This window comes from Falco rusticolus, chromosome 15 (genome assembly GCF_015220075.1).
Source record: "Falco rusticolus isolate bFalRus1 chromosome 15, bFalRus1.pri, whole genome shotgun sequence".
NCBI lineage: Eukaryota > Metazoa > Chordata > Aves > Falconiformes > Falconidae > Falco > Falco rusticolus.
Genome location: NC_051201.1, coordinates 1,351,868 through 1,365,614, shown reverse-complemented (window position 1 = coordinate 1,365,614; position 13,747 = coordinate 1,351,868). Strand labels below are relative to the sequence as shown.

At 67.1% G+C, this 13,747-nt stretch overlaps 2 protein-coding genes across 4 annotated transcripts; both read left to right on the top strand.

Annotated features, from left to right (window-relative positions):
- Positions 1 to 48: 48 nt before the first annotated feature.
- UTP4 (UTP4 small subunit processome component) lies at positions 49 to 5,119 on the top strand. The gene is made up of 16 exons (XM_037408969.1): positions 49 to 222; positions 293 to 484; positions 596 to 680; positions 803 to 892; positions 1,009 to 1,217; positions 1,426 to 1,597; positions 1,678 to 1,769; positions 2,071 to 2,167; positions 2,558 to 2,622; positions 2,751 to 2,873; positions 3,003 to 3,162; positions 3,452 to 3,558; positions 3,749 to 3,844; positions 4,126 to 4,311; positions 4,472 to 4,582; positions 4,918 to 5,119. Exons 1-16 carry the CDS (start codon positions 64 to 66, stop codon positions 5,032 to 5,034), a joined length of 2,061 nt encoding a protein of 686 aa, XP_037264866.1. The 5' UTR covers positions 49 to 63; the 3' UTR covers positions 5,035 to 5,119.
- A 907-nt stretch (positions 5,120 to 6,026) lies between these two features.
- On the top strand, positions 6,027 to 13,604 carry SNTB2 (syntrophin beta 2). Of its 3 annotated transcripts, XM_037409466.1 has the most exons (7): positions 6,027 to 6,471; positions 10,562 to 10,772; positions 11,171 to 11,381; positions 11,832 to 11,974; positions 12,169 to 12,365; positions 12,463 to 12,644; positions 12,881 to 13,604. In XM_037409466.1, exons 1-7 carry the CDS (start codon positions 6,045 to 6,047, stop codon positions 12,971 to 12,973), a joined length of 1,464 nt encoding a protein of 487 aa, XP_037265363.1. In that variant the 5' UTR covers positions 6,027 to 6,044; the 3' UTR covers positions 12,974 to 13,604. The 3 variants fall into 3 exon arrangements, with proteins under 3 accessions (XP_037265363.1, XP_037265362.1, XP_037265361.1); XM_037409465.1 differs by lacking the exon at positions 6,027 to 6,471 and having other exon boundaries at positions 9,618 to 10,772; positions 12,483 to 12,644; XM_037409464.1 differs by lacking the exon at positions 6,027 to 6,471 and having other exon boundaries at positions 9,618 to 10,772.
- The last annotated feature ends 143 nt before the right edge of the window (positions 13,605 to 13,747 follow it).

Sequence of the window (13,747 nt, the reverse complement as noted above, 5' to 3'; positions counted from 1 at the left end):
CACTTCCTGTTCCGGGGCGGCGCGCACGTGGGGCTGTGCGGGGCGGGGCCGGGGCCGGGGGCGATGGGGGAGTTCGAGGTGCACCGGGTGCGGTTCTTCGGCCTGGTGCCGGCGGGCGTGCGCTGCCTGGCCTGGCACCCCCGCGGCGGCCGCCTGGCCCTGGCGCGCATCGACGGCACCGTCGAGATCTACAACTTCGCCGCGAACTACTTCCAGGAGAAGGTGAGGGGGGCGGGCCGCGCCGCGCCGCGCCGGGCCGCGCCGGGCCGGGGTAACGGGCGTCCCTCGCCAGGTCATCCCCGGGAGCGACGCCCGCTCGGTGGAGGCGCTGTGCTGGGCGGCGGGAGAGCGACTCTTCGGGGCCGGCCTCGGCGGGGAAGTCACCGAGTACGACCTGGCCCGGCTGTGCGTGGCGCGCTCCGTGGACGGCTGCGGGGGGCCCATCTGGAGCATGGCGGCCAACAGCAGCGGCACGCAGCTGGCGGTGAGTGCTACCGGCGCCGGGACGGCTCTTCCAGCCCAGCCCCGGAGCAAGGTGCGCCGGCAGAGGGAGAGGGGCTGACCGCCCCGCTGGCGCTGACCGCCCCTCCCGCAGATCGGCTGCGAGGACGGCTCCGTTAAGCTCTTTCAAGTCGTATCCGGGGGCATCGAATTTGAGCGGAACCTGGACAGGCGGAAAGGTGGGTCCGAGAGGGCTCGGTGCCACAGCGGCATCATCCCTCCGTCCCTCCTGGCGACCCAGTCCCGCTGACCGAGGTGCCGCGGGTCCACAGGGTCACATCCAGAGCTTCCTTCCCCACAGGCCGTATACTGTGCCTCTCCTGGCACCCATCGGGCACTCACATAGCAGCTGGGTCCATCGATGTTTTCCGCGTGCTCAACGTCTCTTCAGGTAACTCGTGCCCCAGGAGGTGAGCAGGTCCGGTCCCCTGGGGCTGACAGCACCTGCCCGCCCTATGCTCTAGGGGGGTCCCCTTGCCACACCCAACTGTCCTTCCCCCATCTCAGGCCAAACCGTGCAGAGGATCATGGTGAACTACCACGTACAGAAGGTGAAGCGTGAGTGCATCGTGTGGAGCATTGCCTTCCTCTCCAGCGGCACCGTCGTCACCTCAGACTCCTTTGGGAGGGTGCAATTCTGGGACTGGGAACAAGGGACGCTGCTGGAGTCCCACACTGTCAGCACCTCGGCTGTTCTCTCGCTGGCTGTGTCGGAGGTAGGCGAGTCCCCCCCGTGTCCTCTCCGGGCAGCCAGGCACCCGTCAGCTCTCCTGTGTGCTGGGCCGGAGGTGCCTCAGGTGGGAGCTGCCTGGCTCAATGCCTTTGGCTAGGAGCCAGGCTGCTGGTCCCTGCCCGCTTCCTGGCAGCGCCCTCTCGTTCTTCCTGGTCCACACTGGCAAACCCCGTTCCCGTTTCTCTCACCAGAAGGAGGACAGCATCGTTGTGGGTACCTCGACTGGGGCCACCTACCAGTTTCAGCTGCTGCCAGTGAAGATGGGCAGCCTGGAGAAGCGCTGGGTGCGGACAAAGCCCTTCCAGCATCACACCCATGACGTGCGAGCTGTGGCACACAGCTCGATGGCTCTCATCTCCGGAGGTAGGACTGGCTGGGGTCATGGGGAGGGCTTGGGGCTCTCCCCCCAGTACCAGTTCGGCTGACTTCTGCTTGGCTTCCAGGCCTGGACGCCCAGCTGGTGATCCGCCCGCTGATGGAGAAGGTGCAGAAGAAGGGCTATGATGCGGCACTCCGTAAAATCACCTTCCCTCATGTGAGTGCCGCTCTCTGTGGGGTCTCATGACTAGGGAGGCAGGCTGGCAGGGTTGGATCTCCCTGCCCCACTGGGTCCCCTCCCTGGTGCATCTGGAGGCTCCTACCATGGAGGAGGTAGAAGTTGGTAAGCTCGTCTTGCTGGTCCTGCTGGGTCTCCACCTCCAGGCTCACATCCCACAGGACCAGAGTCCTTCCTTTCCCCCACCCCAGAGTTTCCAGCCCCCAGGGCAATTCAGCTTTGGCCCAGCCCTTTCTGCCAGTCTGTGGGTTCATGACAGTCTGCCCATTTCTTCATGCAGCGACGCCTTGTCTCCTGTGCCAGGAAAGCCCGGCTGCTCCTATTCCAGTTCTCCCAGCATCTGGAGCTCTGGAGACTTGGCTCCACTGATGAGACTGGTGAGTTGCCAGGCCTAACTCTCTGGTGCAAGCCCTGTGGCAGAGCCTGCGCTGCCTACAGGATTTTGGGTATGAAACCGTCTTGCTGCTTGGGCAGTGGAGGGGTGGCTTAGCCCAGGCCCCTTCCTCCCCACAGCCCTGTGCTGGTGACACTTACAGGCAGAGCTGTGTTTCCCAGCACAGCGTGTGCCTGTGCATGGGCTGCACTGCCGCTGTGAGGCTGTGCTTCCAGCGAGCTGGGCCAGGCCCTGGGGAGTTCAGCCGTGGGGAAGTGTGGGGCAGGCTCTGGGCTCTCCCTCAGGCACTGCTTCCCTGGGATCCCCAGCTGCTCAACAGGACCTGTGTGGTTTCCCCACTGTCACTGATGTACTGTGTGTTTTCTCGTCCCAGGAAAGGATGGTGAGGTCCTTCCCTTGTGCCGCATGCCTGAGCACCTTGTGCAGTTCAAGAGTAAGGTAGGACTGAGCCGGGGCTGGGATTTGCCCTGATGCCTGCCCTTCTGCTCTCCCTCTGACAGCCAAGCTCTGTGTGCCAGGCTGCAGGGGGATCTCCCAGGCCCCACTCAACCCCTGTGCTCTTCCAGGGTCCAGAGCACATTTACTGCAGCTGCATCTCGCCCTGTGGCAGCTGGGTCACCTACTCCACGGCCTCCCACTTCCACCTCTACCGAGTGCAATATGAGGGTGACAGTGTCAGCATCCAGAAGGTGAGGAGGGTGATGGGCCGCTCTGCAGCAGGGAGGGGCGGTGGGTGGCTGTGAAGTGCCAGCATCACTCTCGGGGAGTGAGGGCAGCAGTGGTAGGTGGCTGGCAGTGCTGCTTTTACCTGCTTCAAGGTCCCCAAAGTGCCCAAGCTGCTGCTCCCAGCCTACCAGCTCCAGTTCTCCTCCGACTCCGGCAGCCTCTTCGTCGCCTCTGCTCGAGGTTCCGTCCATGTTCTCCAGCTGCTGGAGCCAGGGGGCTGCAAACACCTGCACACACTTCGGCCACCCTCAGGTTTGAGCTGGGGGGGTTGTGGAGGTGCTGGGGGTCCCTGGGCTCTGCGGCCCCTCCCTGCTGTGGGTGCAGAGGGGTGTAAAGGGCTGAGCACGTCCTGGGGGATGTGGGTCCTTCCCCCTGACAGCCTCTGCCCTGTGTTTGTGCCACCCTCATGGCATGGCACAGGTAGGAGAGGGGGGTGCCCAGGTCAGTAGTGGGGGCATGGGTCTGGATGTCCCCCGGGGGTGCATCTGGGGCTTTTTGCAGGCCCAAGCACCTGTTACAGCTGGTGGAGGTCTTTCCATAGGGTCCCCCGAGGCCGTTTACCTGCTGGCGTCAAGCACAGATGGGCACTGGCTGGCGGCAGTTGGCGGGGACTGGGCAATCCACATCTACAACCTGAAATGTTTCAAGGTAGGAGCAGGTGCTGAGGGGGCTGCAGGAATGACTCCCACTGCCCTCCTGCCTTGCGGGGGGCAGGTGGTGGTGGGCTCAGCGTGTAAGTCCCCTCCCCGGAAGCGATCGCTGTGTCCCTGGTGCAGGGCCCATGGGAAGGGGGGTCAGAGGCTTGCTCCTGTCAGCACGCTGTCCTCCTGCCTTGCAGCATCACGGCACGGTGCCCACCTACACCTGTGCGGTGACAGCCCTCGCCATCCATCCCCTCACCAACAACCTTGTTATCGCCTACTCAGACCAGCAGGTAGGAGCGAATCCCGGTCGCAGACCTCGTGGCCCTGGCCCCTTCCCTGCTGTTCCCTCCCAGGCCTTGGGGCTTTCTGGTCACGCAGGTCCACCGGAGAGCTGTGGCTCCAGGCAGGCGCAGGGACCCAGCTGGCCTTCGCTGCCCGCTGTCCCTGGCAGGAGCCTGTCCCCATGCAGTGCTTGCAGCCTGGCTGGAGCAGGGGCTGCCTATGCGCCGCTGTGGGGGTGATGCCAGGGAGGACCAGACCTGATGAGTCGCCCCTGTCACCTCCTCTCCAGCTGTTTGAGTTCAGCATCCCGGAGAAGCAGTACACGGCCTGGAGCCGCATGGTGCAGAACTTTGGGCTGCACAAGGTCTGGCTGGAGAGGGACTCGCCCATCACCCACATCACCTTCAACCCCAAGAACCCCTCGCACATCCTGCTCCACGACACCTATATGTTCTGTGTCCTTGACAAGTCCCTGGTGAGCCCGCATGCCTGGTCGGGAGGGCTGTCTTCATGCTTGGGGCATCTCCCCAGCCTGGCTGTCTCTGTCCTCACGGGGAGCAGAGGGAACAGCATGCCAGGACTGAGGTGATGGTGGTCCAGGCAGCACTAACATGTGCCGCATGCTCTCCTCGCAGCCCCTGCCAGACAACAGTGCACTCCTGATGAACCAGAGCACCCTGAAGCAGCTCCCGGAGACAGCCAGGCAGCGGCAGCTCCACGCCTTCAAGATCTGCAAGAAATTCCAGGTGGGTGATGGTGTTGCTGGGTGTGTGCTGTGTTCAGGAGGGGGTGCCCTGCACCCTTGGTCCCTGTGGCTCTTGCCCACATATCCAGTTGCTCCCAGTGCCACCCCAGTGCTGGGTGCCCCAGAGTTTGGTCTCAGCCTCCATCATGGCACAGCCACTTGCTGCAGTCTCGTGGGCTCTGATTGCCCAGCAGCTCATGCAGCACACAGCCCCAGGCACTGCCCCTGCTTACAGCTAAGCCAGAACAGGCAGCTCTGCATGGCCAGGCCCGGCAAGCCGAGGCAGAGGGGGGCCGGCACCACAGTCCCATCTCTTGCCCTCTCCCTGCCCTGCAGCCCCTGCTCTTTGCGGATCTGCTGGATGAGAACTGCCTGGTGATGGTGGAGCGGCCCATCATGGACATCAAGACCCAGCTGCCACTGCCCATCCAACAGAAGAAATTTGGCACCTGAGAGCAGAACAAGCTGCTCCAGCTGCAGCAGCTCTGTGTGTTGCTCTCCCAGGGTGCTGTAGGAATAAACCCTGCTGTTCCGTACAGCTGCAGGCTCAGGTCTTGTCCTTGCCCTGTGGGGGCTCCCTGGTGTCGCAGCAGTGGGTCAGGGTGGCACTGGCCTGAGTGTGAGGATGCAGCCGGCTTGGAGGGCTCCCCTGCCTGTGCCGGTCCTCCTAGGGCTACGGCAGCACCCCATGGCCTCGGCAGCATCGGGTCCTGACATTGGCTTCTCGCCATGCTGGCCAGCAGCCAGGTGGGTTGGTGACCACTGGGGCACTGCCTGGGGCAAGGGGCTCCAAGCAGGCGTTTGCTGGGGCTCAGCACCCATATGCAGCATCCCCAGCGGGGCGAGCTCCATGCTTCAGGAGAGGTGCTGGCTCACTGAGCCAGAGTGCCCACCTGGGTGCTGGTGACACTGGGGCACAGCGCGGTCCCTTTGCCAAACCGCAGCTCTTGGCGTGCACTCTGCGGCGGCTGTTAACTAGAAAACTGGGCACCATCTGCTCCAGCCCTTCCAGTAACACCAGTACCTGCCCTGGAAGGATGGAGCTAGCCCGCTGGCTCTGAGGGGTTAGGATTGGGGCCCGCCCTCCGCTTTCCTTCCCCCTTGCACCCCCAAAGGGCATCTCCCCATGCCCCAGGAGGGGGCAGTTCGGGCTCTGGGAAGGGCGGCTGGCGCTCGGCCCCGGGAAGCGGGGGGCGCAGCTTTGCTGAGCCCGGGAAATGGAGAGCGGGGCGGGAAATAAGGCGCGGGGCGGGGCTTCTCCGCCCCTCCCTCCGGCGCGATTGGGCCGCTGCTGCTGCTGCGATTGGTCGCGCCGGGGAGAGGGGCGGAGCACCTTACCCCCGCCTCTTTCGCAGGGCTGAGCCTATCGCAGCGCGCCATGCGGGCGGGGGCGGGCACTCGGGGCCCCTCCCCCTCCACGCCAAGTCCCGCCTCTTCTCCCGGTGCGCGGCGGCGGCGGCGGCATGGCCGTGTGGACTCGCGCCTGTAAAACGGGGCTGCTGGAGCTGCTGCTGCGGGAGCGCTGGGTGCGGGTGGCGGCGGAGCTGAGCGGGGAAGCGCTGAGCCTGACGGCGGAACCGGGAGGCGGTGAAACGGCGGTGCTTAACGGCGTGGTTAACGGCAACGCGGAGGCGGCGCCCGGTTGCGTGCGGAGGGTGCGGGTGGTGAAGGCGGAGGCTGGAGGGCTCGGTATCAGCATCAAGGGAGGTCGGGAGAATCGGATGCCGGTGCTTATCTCCCGTATTTTCCCGGGGCTGGCGGCGGAACGGAGCGGGGCGCTCCGTCTGGGCGACGCCATCCTCGCCGTTAACGGCGTCGATCTCCGGGATGCCACCCACGACCAAGCCGTCCAGGCGCTGAAGCGAGCTGGGAGGGAGGTCATCCTCGAAGGTACCGCTTAACCCCCTCACCGGCGCCCGGTGCTCCCTCCTCCCTCTCTCGGGTCCCCACCCCCCGCCCCATTACCGAGTCCCACGATACTCTCCTGCTGCTGTCACGGGGCCCCCAGACCTTCCCCCTCGGGTCCCTTCTCCGATTGCGGGACCCTGCTCACCCCACCCCACTCACGGTATGTGGGACCCCCCTCCCCAAAAACCTCTGAGCCTGCTGTGTCCCCCCCTGACATGGGGACAGGGACCAGGGGTGTTCCCTCCCCAACTGGGGGCGTCCTGCTTGCTTGGGGATGGGACTCCTCCCAGCTGGGGACAAGGACGGGCCATCTCTGCTGACCATGCCCCCCAGGACACAGCTTGGGTCCCCTGGGACAGAGCTGGGATCCCCTGGCTGAGATGTCCTTCCAGCACAGGGTGTCCCCTCTCTCAGAGGTCGAAGCGCCCGCGGTGGGTGCTTGTGCCCCCCGAGTCCCCAGGAAGGGCTGTGGCCTGGGGGGCCGGTTGGGGATCTGCCCGTGTCCCTGTGGGCTCCATGCCCGCGGCACAGCTGGCTTGGCACTGGCCTGGCAGAGCCACCAGCTCCTGCCCGACCTGTTCCCGGCAGCCCGACAAGCTCGGGCAGGACGCACCTGGCCCGGCGGCGTGTGGCACAGGGCTTGTGCCATGGGGTGCCATGCCCCGGGCAGCCGGGAGGACGCCAGCCCCCCTGTGCTATGGGCCAAGGTGGCCCATGTGGGTCTGTGTTGCCACACACGCCGTCCTGGTGTCCTGGCAATGCCATCTGTCCCCTGGTGCATGGGGCTGCTCCCTCTGCCCGGCTGGGCTGGACTGACCCCAGTGACGGGCGCTCCCGCTCGCCTGCTGGCTCCGGCATGCTGCACCGGCACGAGGGCAGGCGGGTGGGCTCCCTGGCACAGCCACTGCTGGCACTGGGGGGCTCTGTGCGGCTCGGCCATGCCGGGGGCCGAGGCGGAGCTGCGGCGCTGGGCTGGGTGCTCAGACACCCGGCGGGTCGGGGCCGCCATCGGAGGCGGTGAGAGCCCCCACAGGACGCCGTGCTGGATTCGCCTCCTTCCCCCCGCTGCTGTCTTGTGCCACCCGGCTGTTTGATCCTGTCCTGCCGGAGCTCCGGCCCTGCGGCATGTTTGTCCCTCGCTTCCGCCACAGGCGCCGCAGCAGCCGCCCCTTCCCTTCCCTCCGGGGCTGCGGCTGCCCCACGGCCTGGCAGGGCCCTCCGGCTGGCAGCTGCGGGCTGTGGAGAGGAGCTGGGGGAGACCCCAACTGTGCCATCCCACCCTGTCCCTCCTTGCCAGCCCCTGGAGGTGTGACTGCTCCCCTGGAGGCAGGCAGGGCTCCCGGGCAGGTGCCCTGGGCTTTGCCAGACCCGGTGCTGGCGGTGGAGCACGGGAGCACCACCCCTGCGCTGGCACCTCGGTGGGGCTGGCAGCCCCCGCCCTGGCCGCTGAGTCTGGCCACAGGGACCTGTGCCAGGTGCCTTCCTCCCAGGGTGCCCGCAGGCACACTCCGGCACGCCGGGGGAAGGGAGCCCCTCTGCCCCTGCCGGGAGGTGCGGGCAGGGCCGCCGGACGGCGGGCACACGGGCTGGCCCGGCACTGGCAAAGGGGAAGGCCAGCTGCAAGAGCCGACCCATGTGAGAATGTATGGAAACCGTGCTGGGGTTTCCCCCGGGAGCGTGGTACCAGTGGCAGGAGGGGGCTCCAGCCCCGAAGATGGACTGTCACCATCTGGCCGGTGCACGGGGGCTCAGCACCGGTGAGGCCGGCACTAAGCTGGCGTTGCCGTGAGGCCAGGGCAGCCGCCTTCCTGCGGCAGGTTGGACGAGGGGTGCAGGCAGCAGCCGGGTTTCCTTTGTGGTGAGCGCGTAGGCGAGGCAGCAGCGGCTGTGCTGGGGCGGCTGCGTGCCGGCCGCCCAGAAGCAGAAGGGACGGCTGCAGGTGCCGCTGCCCTGGCACCGGCCTCGCGCCTGCCAATGTGAGCTGCTCTGTGCTCCTGACTGCACCCCGGTTGCATGCCCCGAGTGCAGGCAGCCGGCTCTGCCGCCATCCCCGCTGGCAGACACGGTCCTGTGTGTCTGCTCAGTGCCGGGGTGAGCTGGCACAGCCGGCTGGTCCCCACCACTGCCGAGAGCTGCTAGTGTGGCTGCAGCCCCGCTGAGCCCACACTTCTTCGGCAGCACCCTGGCATGGCGCTTGGGCTGCCGCAGCACCAGCTGCCTGGCTCGGCCTCTTGCCCCCCCGGGGGTCTCCCGGCACGCCTGGCATTTGCAGAGATGGTGGCCGTGCCCCGGTGTAGGTCAGCAGTGGCACCATGGGGTCATGGCACCGTGGGCTGTAGCCATGCCGGGGGCTGGCTGGGAGGGTGCTGGGCTCCTGGCCAGTGCTGGAGGCAGCTGTCCACATCTGGTAAACAGCTGCCAAGCAGCAGGGGTGGCAGCTCCCACAGCTGCCGCTGCCTGCGGCACTGCCCTGCCCTGCCTGGCCAGGCAGCAGGATTAGGGGTGCGCGGGACAGCGGTAATCCTGGGATCAGTGCGGCGGGAAGCTAATATTAACTCGTTTGCTGCCCGCAGCAAGGACAGGCGCCTCGTGGCAGCATGTCCCCGTGCCACTGCACTGCTCAGCTCAGCAAATCTGGCAGGAGGGCGGGGGCCGGCCTGCCCATTCCCCATCCCTGCCTGCATCCCCCTGCCCGTGCTGCAGACAGGTGTCAGCCCCTTTGGTGGGGGTATTTGCAGCGGGCACCTGCCCATGGGGCTGTGGGGTCCAGCACCGTGGGGTCCGGCACCGGTGGCTGGCCAAGTGCAGGCCCCAGGCCCCACTGCTGATGTCTCCGCTCCAGCAAAGTGGTGGCCTGGTCGTGGCGTGGCATTGTGCTGGCTCCACAGATGCTGTCACCAAGCAGCAGGGCACCTGCCTCACAGCAGATTACAGCTTATTTGGGTTTTTTTAGTTTGATTTGAACTCTCCGCTGCCTTAGGGGTGCGGACGTTGCTGCTCCCAGCATGTCCCTCCTTCGGCGATGAGCTGCCGGGGCGATGTGCTGCCGGGGCTCGGCGCAGGCAGGCTGCTCCTCGCGGCCGGCCAGGGAGCTGAGTCTGGGGGGGTTGTGGCGGGTGGGTGGGGGTCCAGCACTGGCTGCAGGTGTTGTGTCCCAGGCTGCCATCAGCTCTCCCTTGCAGCTTTCCTGCCTTGCTAAGTGTGCTGTCCATGCAGCCTCATCCCCGCTCTGGCACGTCGTGGCTCCCTGACATCTCGAATGCCTTGGCTTTTCCCAAGCGTGGCAGCTGGTGCAGCCCATGGGAGCACCGTGGGCTGGGTGAAGCGGGCTCCACGGCTCCCGCTCGCCCTGCTGGAGCTGGGCTGGGCTCCAGGGTGCTGGCACCTCGCCGGGGCTCTGCTTCAGCTGGGCTGGGTGGTGCTCGGGGAGGGATGGTCCGGGAGGAATCGGAGCCGATGCCTCCTTCCTTCCTGCCCAGCCTGGAGAGGAGTGTGGAGCCGGGATGTCCTGGCTGCAAACCCTCCTCGCCCCGCCGGGAGCGGAGGCAGGCTGCTGGCAGGCGCTGGCAGGCGCGGGCGACACAGGGTCAGCACACTATCGGCGCCTGCGGCGCTGGAAACTTGGCCGCTGTCAGCCCTGCAGCCAGAGCGGCTCAGGATGGGCTGCAGCCTGACCTCCCGCCCGGCCCATTGTGCTTTGCCGCCTTCCCTTTCCTACGGCCGTGTCGGACACAGGGATGCGCCGCCAGCGCCTGTCCTTTGCATGGGGCACCTCTGGCCCGGCGCAGGGTGAGACCCTCGGGGCCATGCTGGTCCCCGAGCCCCACCAGGGGTGCTGTGCCCCCTTTCCTGCTGCCCTCCACCTGCAGCGCCAGCCAGGGGGTGACTTCAGCTCCATGGGGCATGGGCTGTGCTGGTGCCCCTCAGGGAGGTCCCAGGGCTGGCCAAGACCCCCTGTCTGCTGCGGGGGACAGGCCCCCCTTGTGGCCAGAGCGTCCGTGGGGCGCAGGGCTGCGGCACAGGTGCACAGGACCCCCGCCTGGCCTTAACCTATGTCCCCTCCACCCCACAGTGAAGTTCATGCGGGAGGTGACCCCCTACATCAAGAAGCCCTCACTGGTGTCGGACCTGCCGTGGGAGGGGGCTGCCCCGCAGTCACCCAGCCTGAGCGGCAGTGAGGACTCGGGCTCCCCCCAGCACCAGTGCCCCCGTGACCGCAAGGTGATCCCCCTGAAGATGTGCTTCGCTGCCAGGAACCTCAGCATGCCTGACCTGGAGAACAGGTGAGGGCAGGGGCTGCCCGTGCCCCCCTCCCACCCCAAACCCAGCAGCTGCTCCCTGCAGACCCCCCCAGACAGGGCTGAGGGCTTCCCCTTGCTGTGACTGTGACCTCCCGCCTGCCCCAGTGAGCTGGGCGAGGGAAGCTGGGGGGGTTTGTCCAGGGCTGTGCCATGCTGTGTCCCCCCAGGATGGCTGGCAGCCTCCTCTGTTTGCAGAAGGGGGGGCCCGCAAATCCCCTTGGCTCTGCCTGCCGGCAGGGCTGACACCAAACTGTACTGGTGGCTTCCCAGCACAGCCAGAGCCCCAAACCAGTGCGGCCAGTTTGCTGGGCTGGGCACAGGCACGGGCATGCTCAGCTGGGTGCCACCGTCGTCCCAGCCAGCACCGTGTCCCCTGGCAGGCTGATCGAGCTGCACTCGCCGGACAGCCGGAACACCCTGATCCTGCGCTGCAAGGACACGGCGACAGCACACTCCTGGTTCACCGCGCTGCACGCCAACATCGCCGCCCTGCTGCCCCAGGTCCTGGCCGAGCTCAACGCCATGCTGGGCACCGGTGGCACCGTGGCCGGCGGCAGGGAGGTGAAGCACATCGCCTGGCTGGCTGAGCAGGTATGTGCCGCCGGGGCTGCGCCGGAGCTGCTGCCCAGCGCCATCCCTGGGGACAGCCGTGCCGCTGGGGCGGTGGCTGCAGCTGCGTGGCTGGAGAGCCGTGCCACCGGGCTCTGCTGCTCCCCAGCCGGCCAGCTGCGCTGCAGCGAAGGCCGCGCTTCCTGTGCCCTCAGTCCCGTTTCCCGCCGGGATTCCCAGCTGGAGATGCTTGTCACCTCCTTGCTCTTCCATGAATTCACTGCCTGAGAGCCGCAGCCTGCCTGGGCACGGTGGTGAGCTTGGGGCGGCCCAGCTTTCCAGGATGGCCACCCTCGGCAGCGCCTTGCGCAGCTTTGCATGATGCTGCCAAGAGCCCGGCAACGCAGAGCCGCTGGCTTGGGGTTGGCACAGCTGTGGGTGTGGGGAGCGGGATGCCAGTAGCCCCTCACCGTGCGCTCGTGTCTCGTGCAGGCACGCCTGGATGGAGGGCGGCAGCAGTGGCGACCGGTCCTCATGGCGGTGACGGAGAAGGACCTGCTGCTGTATGATGGCATGCCCTGGACCAGGGACGCCTGGGCTTCCCCTTGCCACAGCTACCCGCTGGTGGCTACCAGGTGGGCTGGGGGGCTGGCTCTGTCCACCTGTGGCTGCTGGGTACCAGCACCCCTTGGCCACATCCAGCTCTGCCTCTCACCAGAGCTGGGTGGGGAGACCCCAAAACACCAATGGGCATGGGGCAGCATGGTGCTGGCACTGCCGTTGCACCCCTGACCCCCTTCTCTGTCCATGTGTCCTGTCCTGTCCCCAGGCTGGTCCACTCAGGCTCAGGCCGCCGCTCGCCCGCACTGGGCTGCGAGCTCACCTTCGCCACCCGGACGGGCTCTCGCCAGGGCGTGGAGATGCACGTTTTCCGTGTGGAAACCCACCGGGACCTCTCCTCCTGGACGCGTGTCCTCGTCCAGGGCTGCCACGCCGCCGCCGAGTTGATGAAGGAGGTGACTGTGGGTGAGTGTGGTGCTGCAGGTGTCCCCTGCTGGGTTGCTGGTTGGGCTGGTGGGACCTGGGTGACCGGGGGGGGGCCTGAGCGTGCCCGTGCCCACAGGCTGCACGCTGGGCGGGCAGGAGGTCCAGCTCTCCATCCACTACGAGGGCGGCTTCACCATCTGCCGAGAGGAGCCGGGCAGCAGTGTCCTCTTCCGCTACCCCTACGAGAGGCTGAAGATGTCGGCGGACGATGGCATCAGGACCCTCTACCTGGACTTCGGGGGTCCTGAGGGCGAGCTGGTGAGGAGTGGGCAGCAGGGCTCCCCACCCCGATTTATGGCGGGGGGTGTGTGTCCTCCAGGGGTGGCTCTTGCTTTCCCCCCCATCTCTGCAGCATCGTGGCTGCTGAGTATCACTGGGTAGCACTGGCTGGGAGCCCCCAGCCCCAGCTGGGAGCCCCCCCAGTGCCCCCCGTGGGGTTTGGCATGCTGGTGGGGGGTTAACATTGCTCTCTATCTTCCCTCCCCCAACCCCAGGCGCTGGACCTGCACTCCTGCCCCAAGCCCATCGTCTTCATCCTGCACACCTTCCTCTCGGCCAAAGTCACCCGCATGGGGCTGCTGGCGTAGGGGGCCCCGGCCCCCCGCCTCCCCCCACCACAAACCAGCGGAGGGGCCCCATGCCCCTCCTGCCCCGCCAGTGCCTTGCTGGGGCCAGACTGGCAGCCCTGAGAGCTGCCGGGGTTGTGGCAGGGTGGCTGCCCGGGGGGGTGAGCCCTTCTGCTCCACACCGGTGGTCCTGGCCTCCCCCCTGCCCCAGTGCCAGGGGGGCCAGGGCACAGGCACCAGCTTTAACCCCCCCTCCTCGGGCCTGAAGCCATCACTGATCTCACCACTGTGCCTTGGGGTGGGGTGAGCCCAGCCCTGACGTGTGGGGGACCCCAGGTGCTCCCCCCAGCTGTGTCTGGGGCAGCCAGTGCGCCCCCCACCCCCGCCTTGGGGTCCTCCCAAAGGGGGTCACATTGTGTCCCCCCGGCCATGGGTTGGAGCTCAGGCTGTCGGCCCCCCATTGCTGCAGCGCAGGGTCCCAGTGCCCTGCGCAGGGTGTGGGGGGGACATTCTTGTCTTACTCGACGCGCTGAAGAGTACAAAAGGGGCTGTCCCCCCACCAGCTGCACCAACCCCCCCACCCGGGAGGGCCCTCCCCCCTCCCCCCCCAAACCTTCCAAAGCCAGAAAACAACTATTGTGTCTGTGCTGCCCTGGGCAGGTGGGGGCTGGGCTGCCTGGGGAGCCCCACGGGCTGCTGCCCCCCAGCTGTGCTGCCCCCCAGCACTGCAGCCTCTGCCCCCCCTGCCCGGGAGCTGCTCTGCGGGTCGACCCCTCCGCATTTGGGGCAGGATGT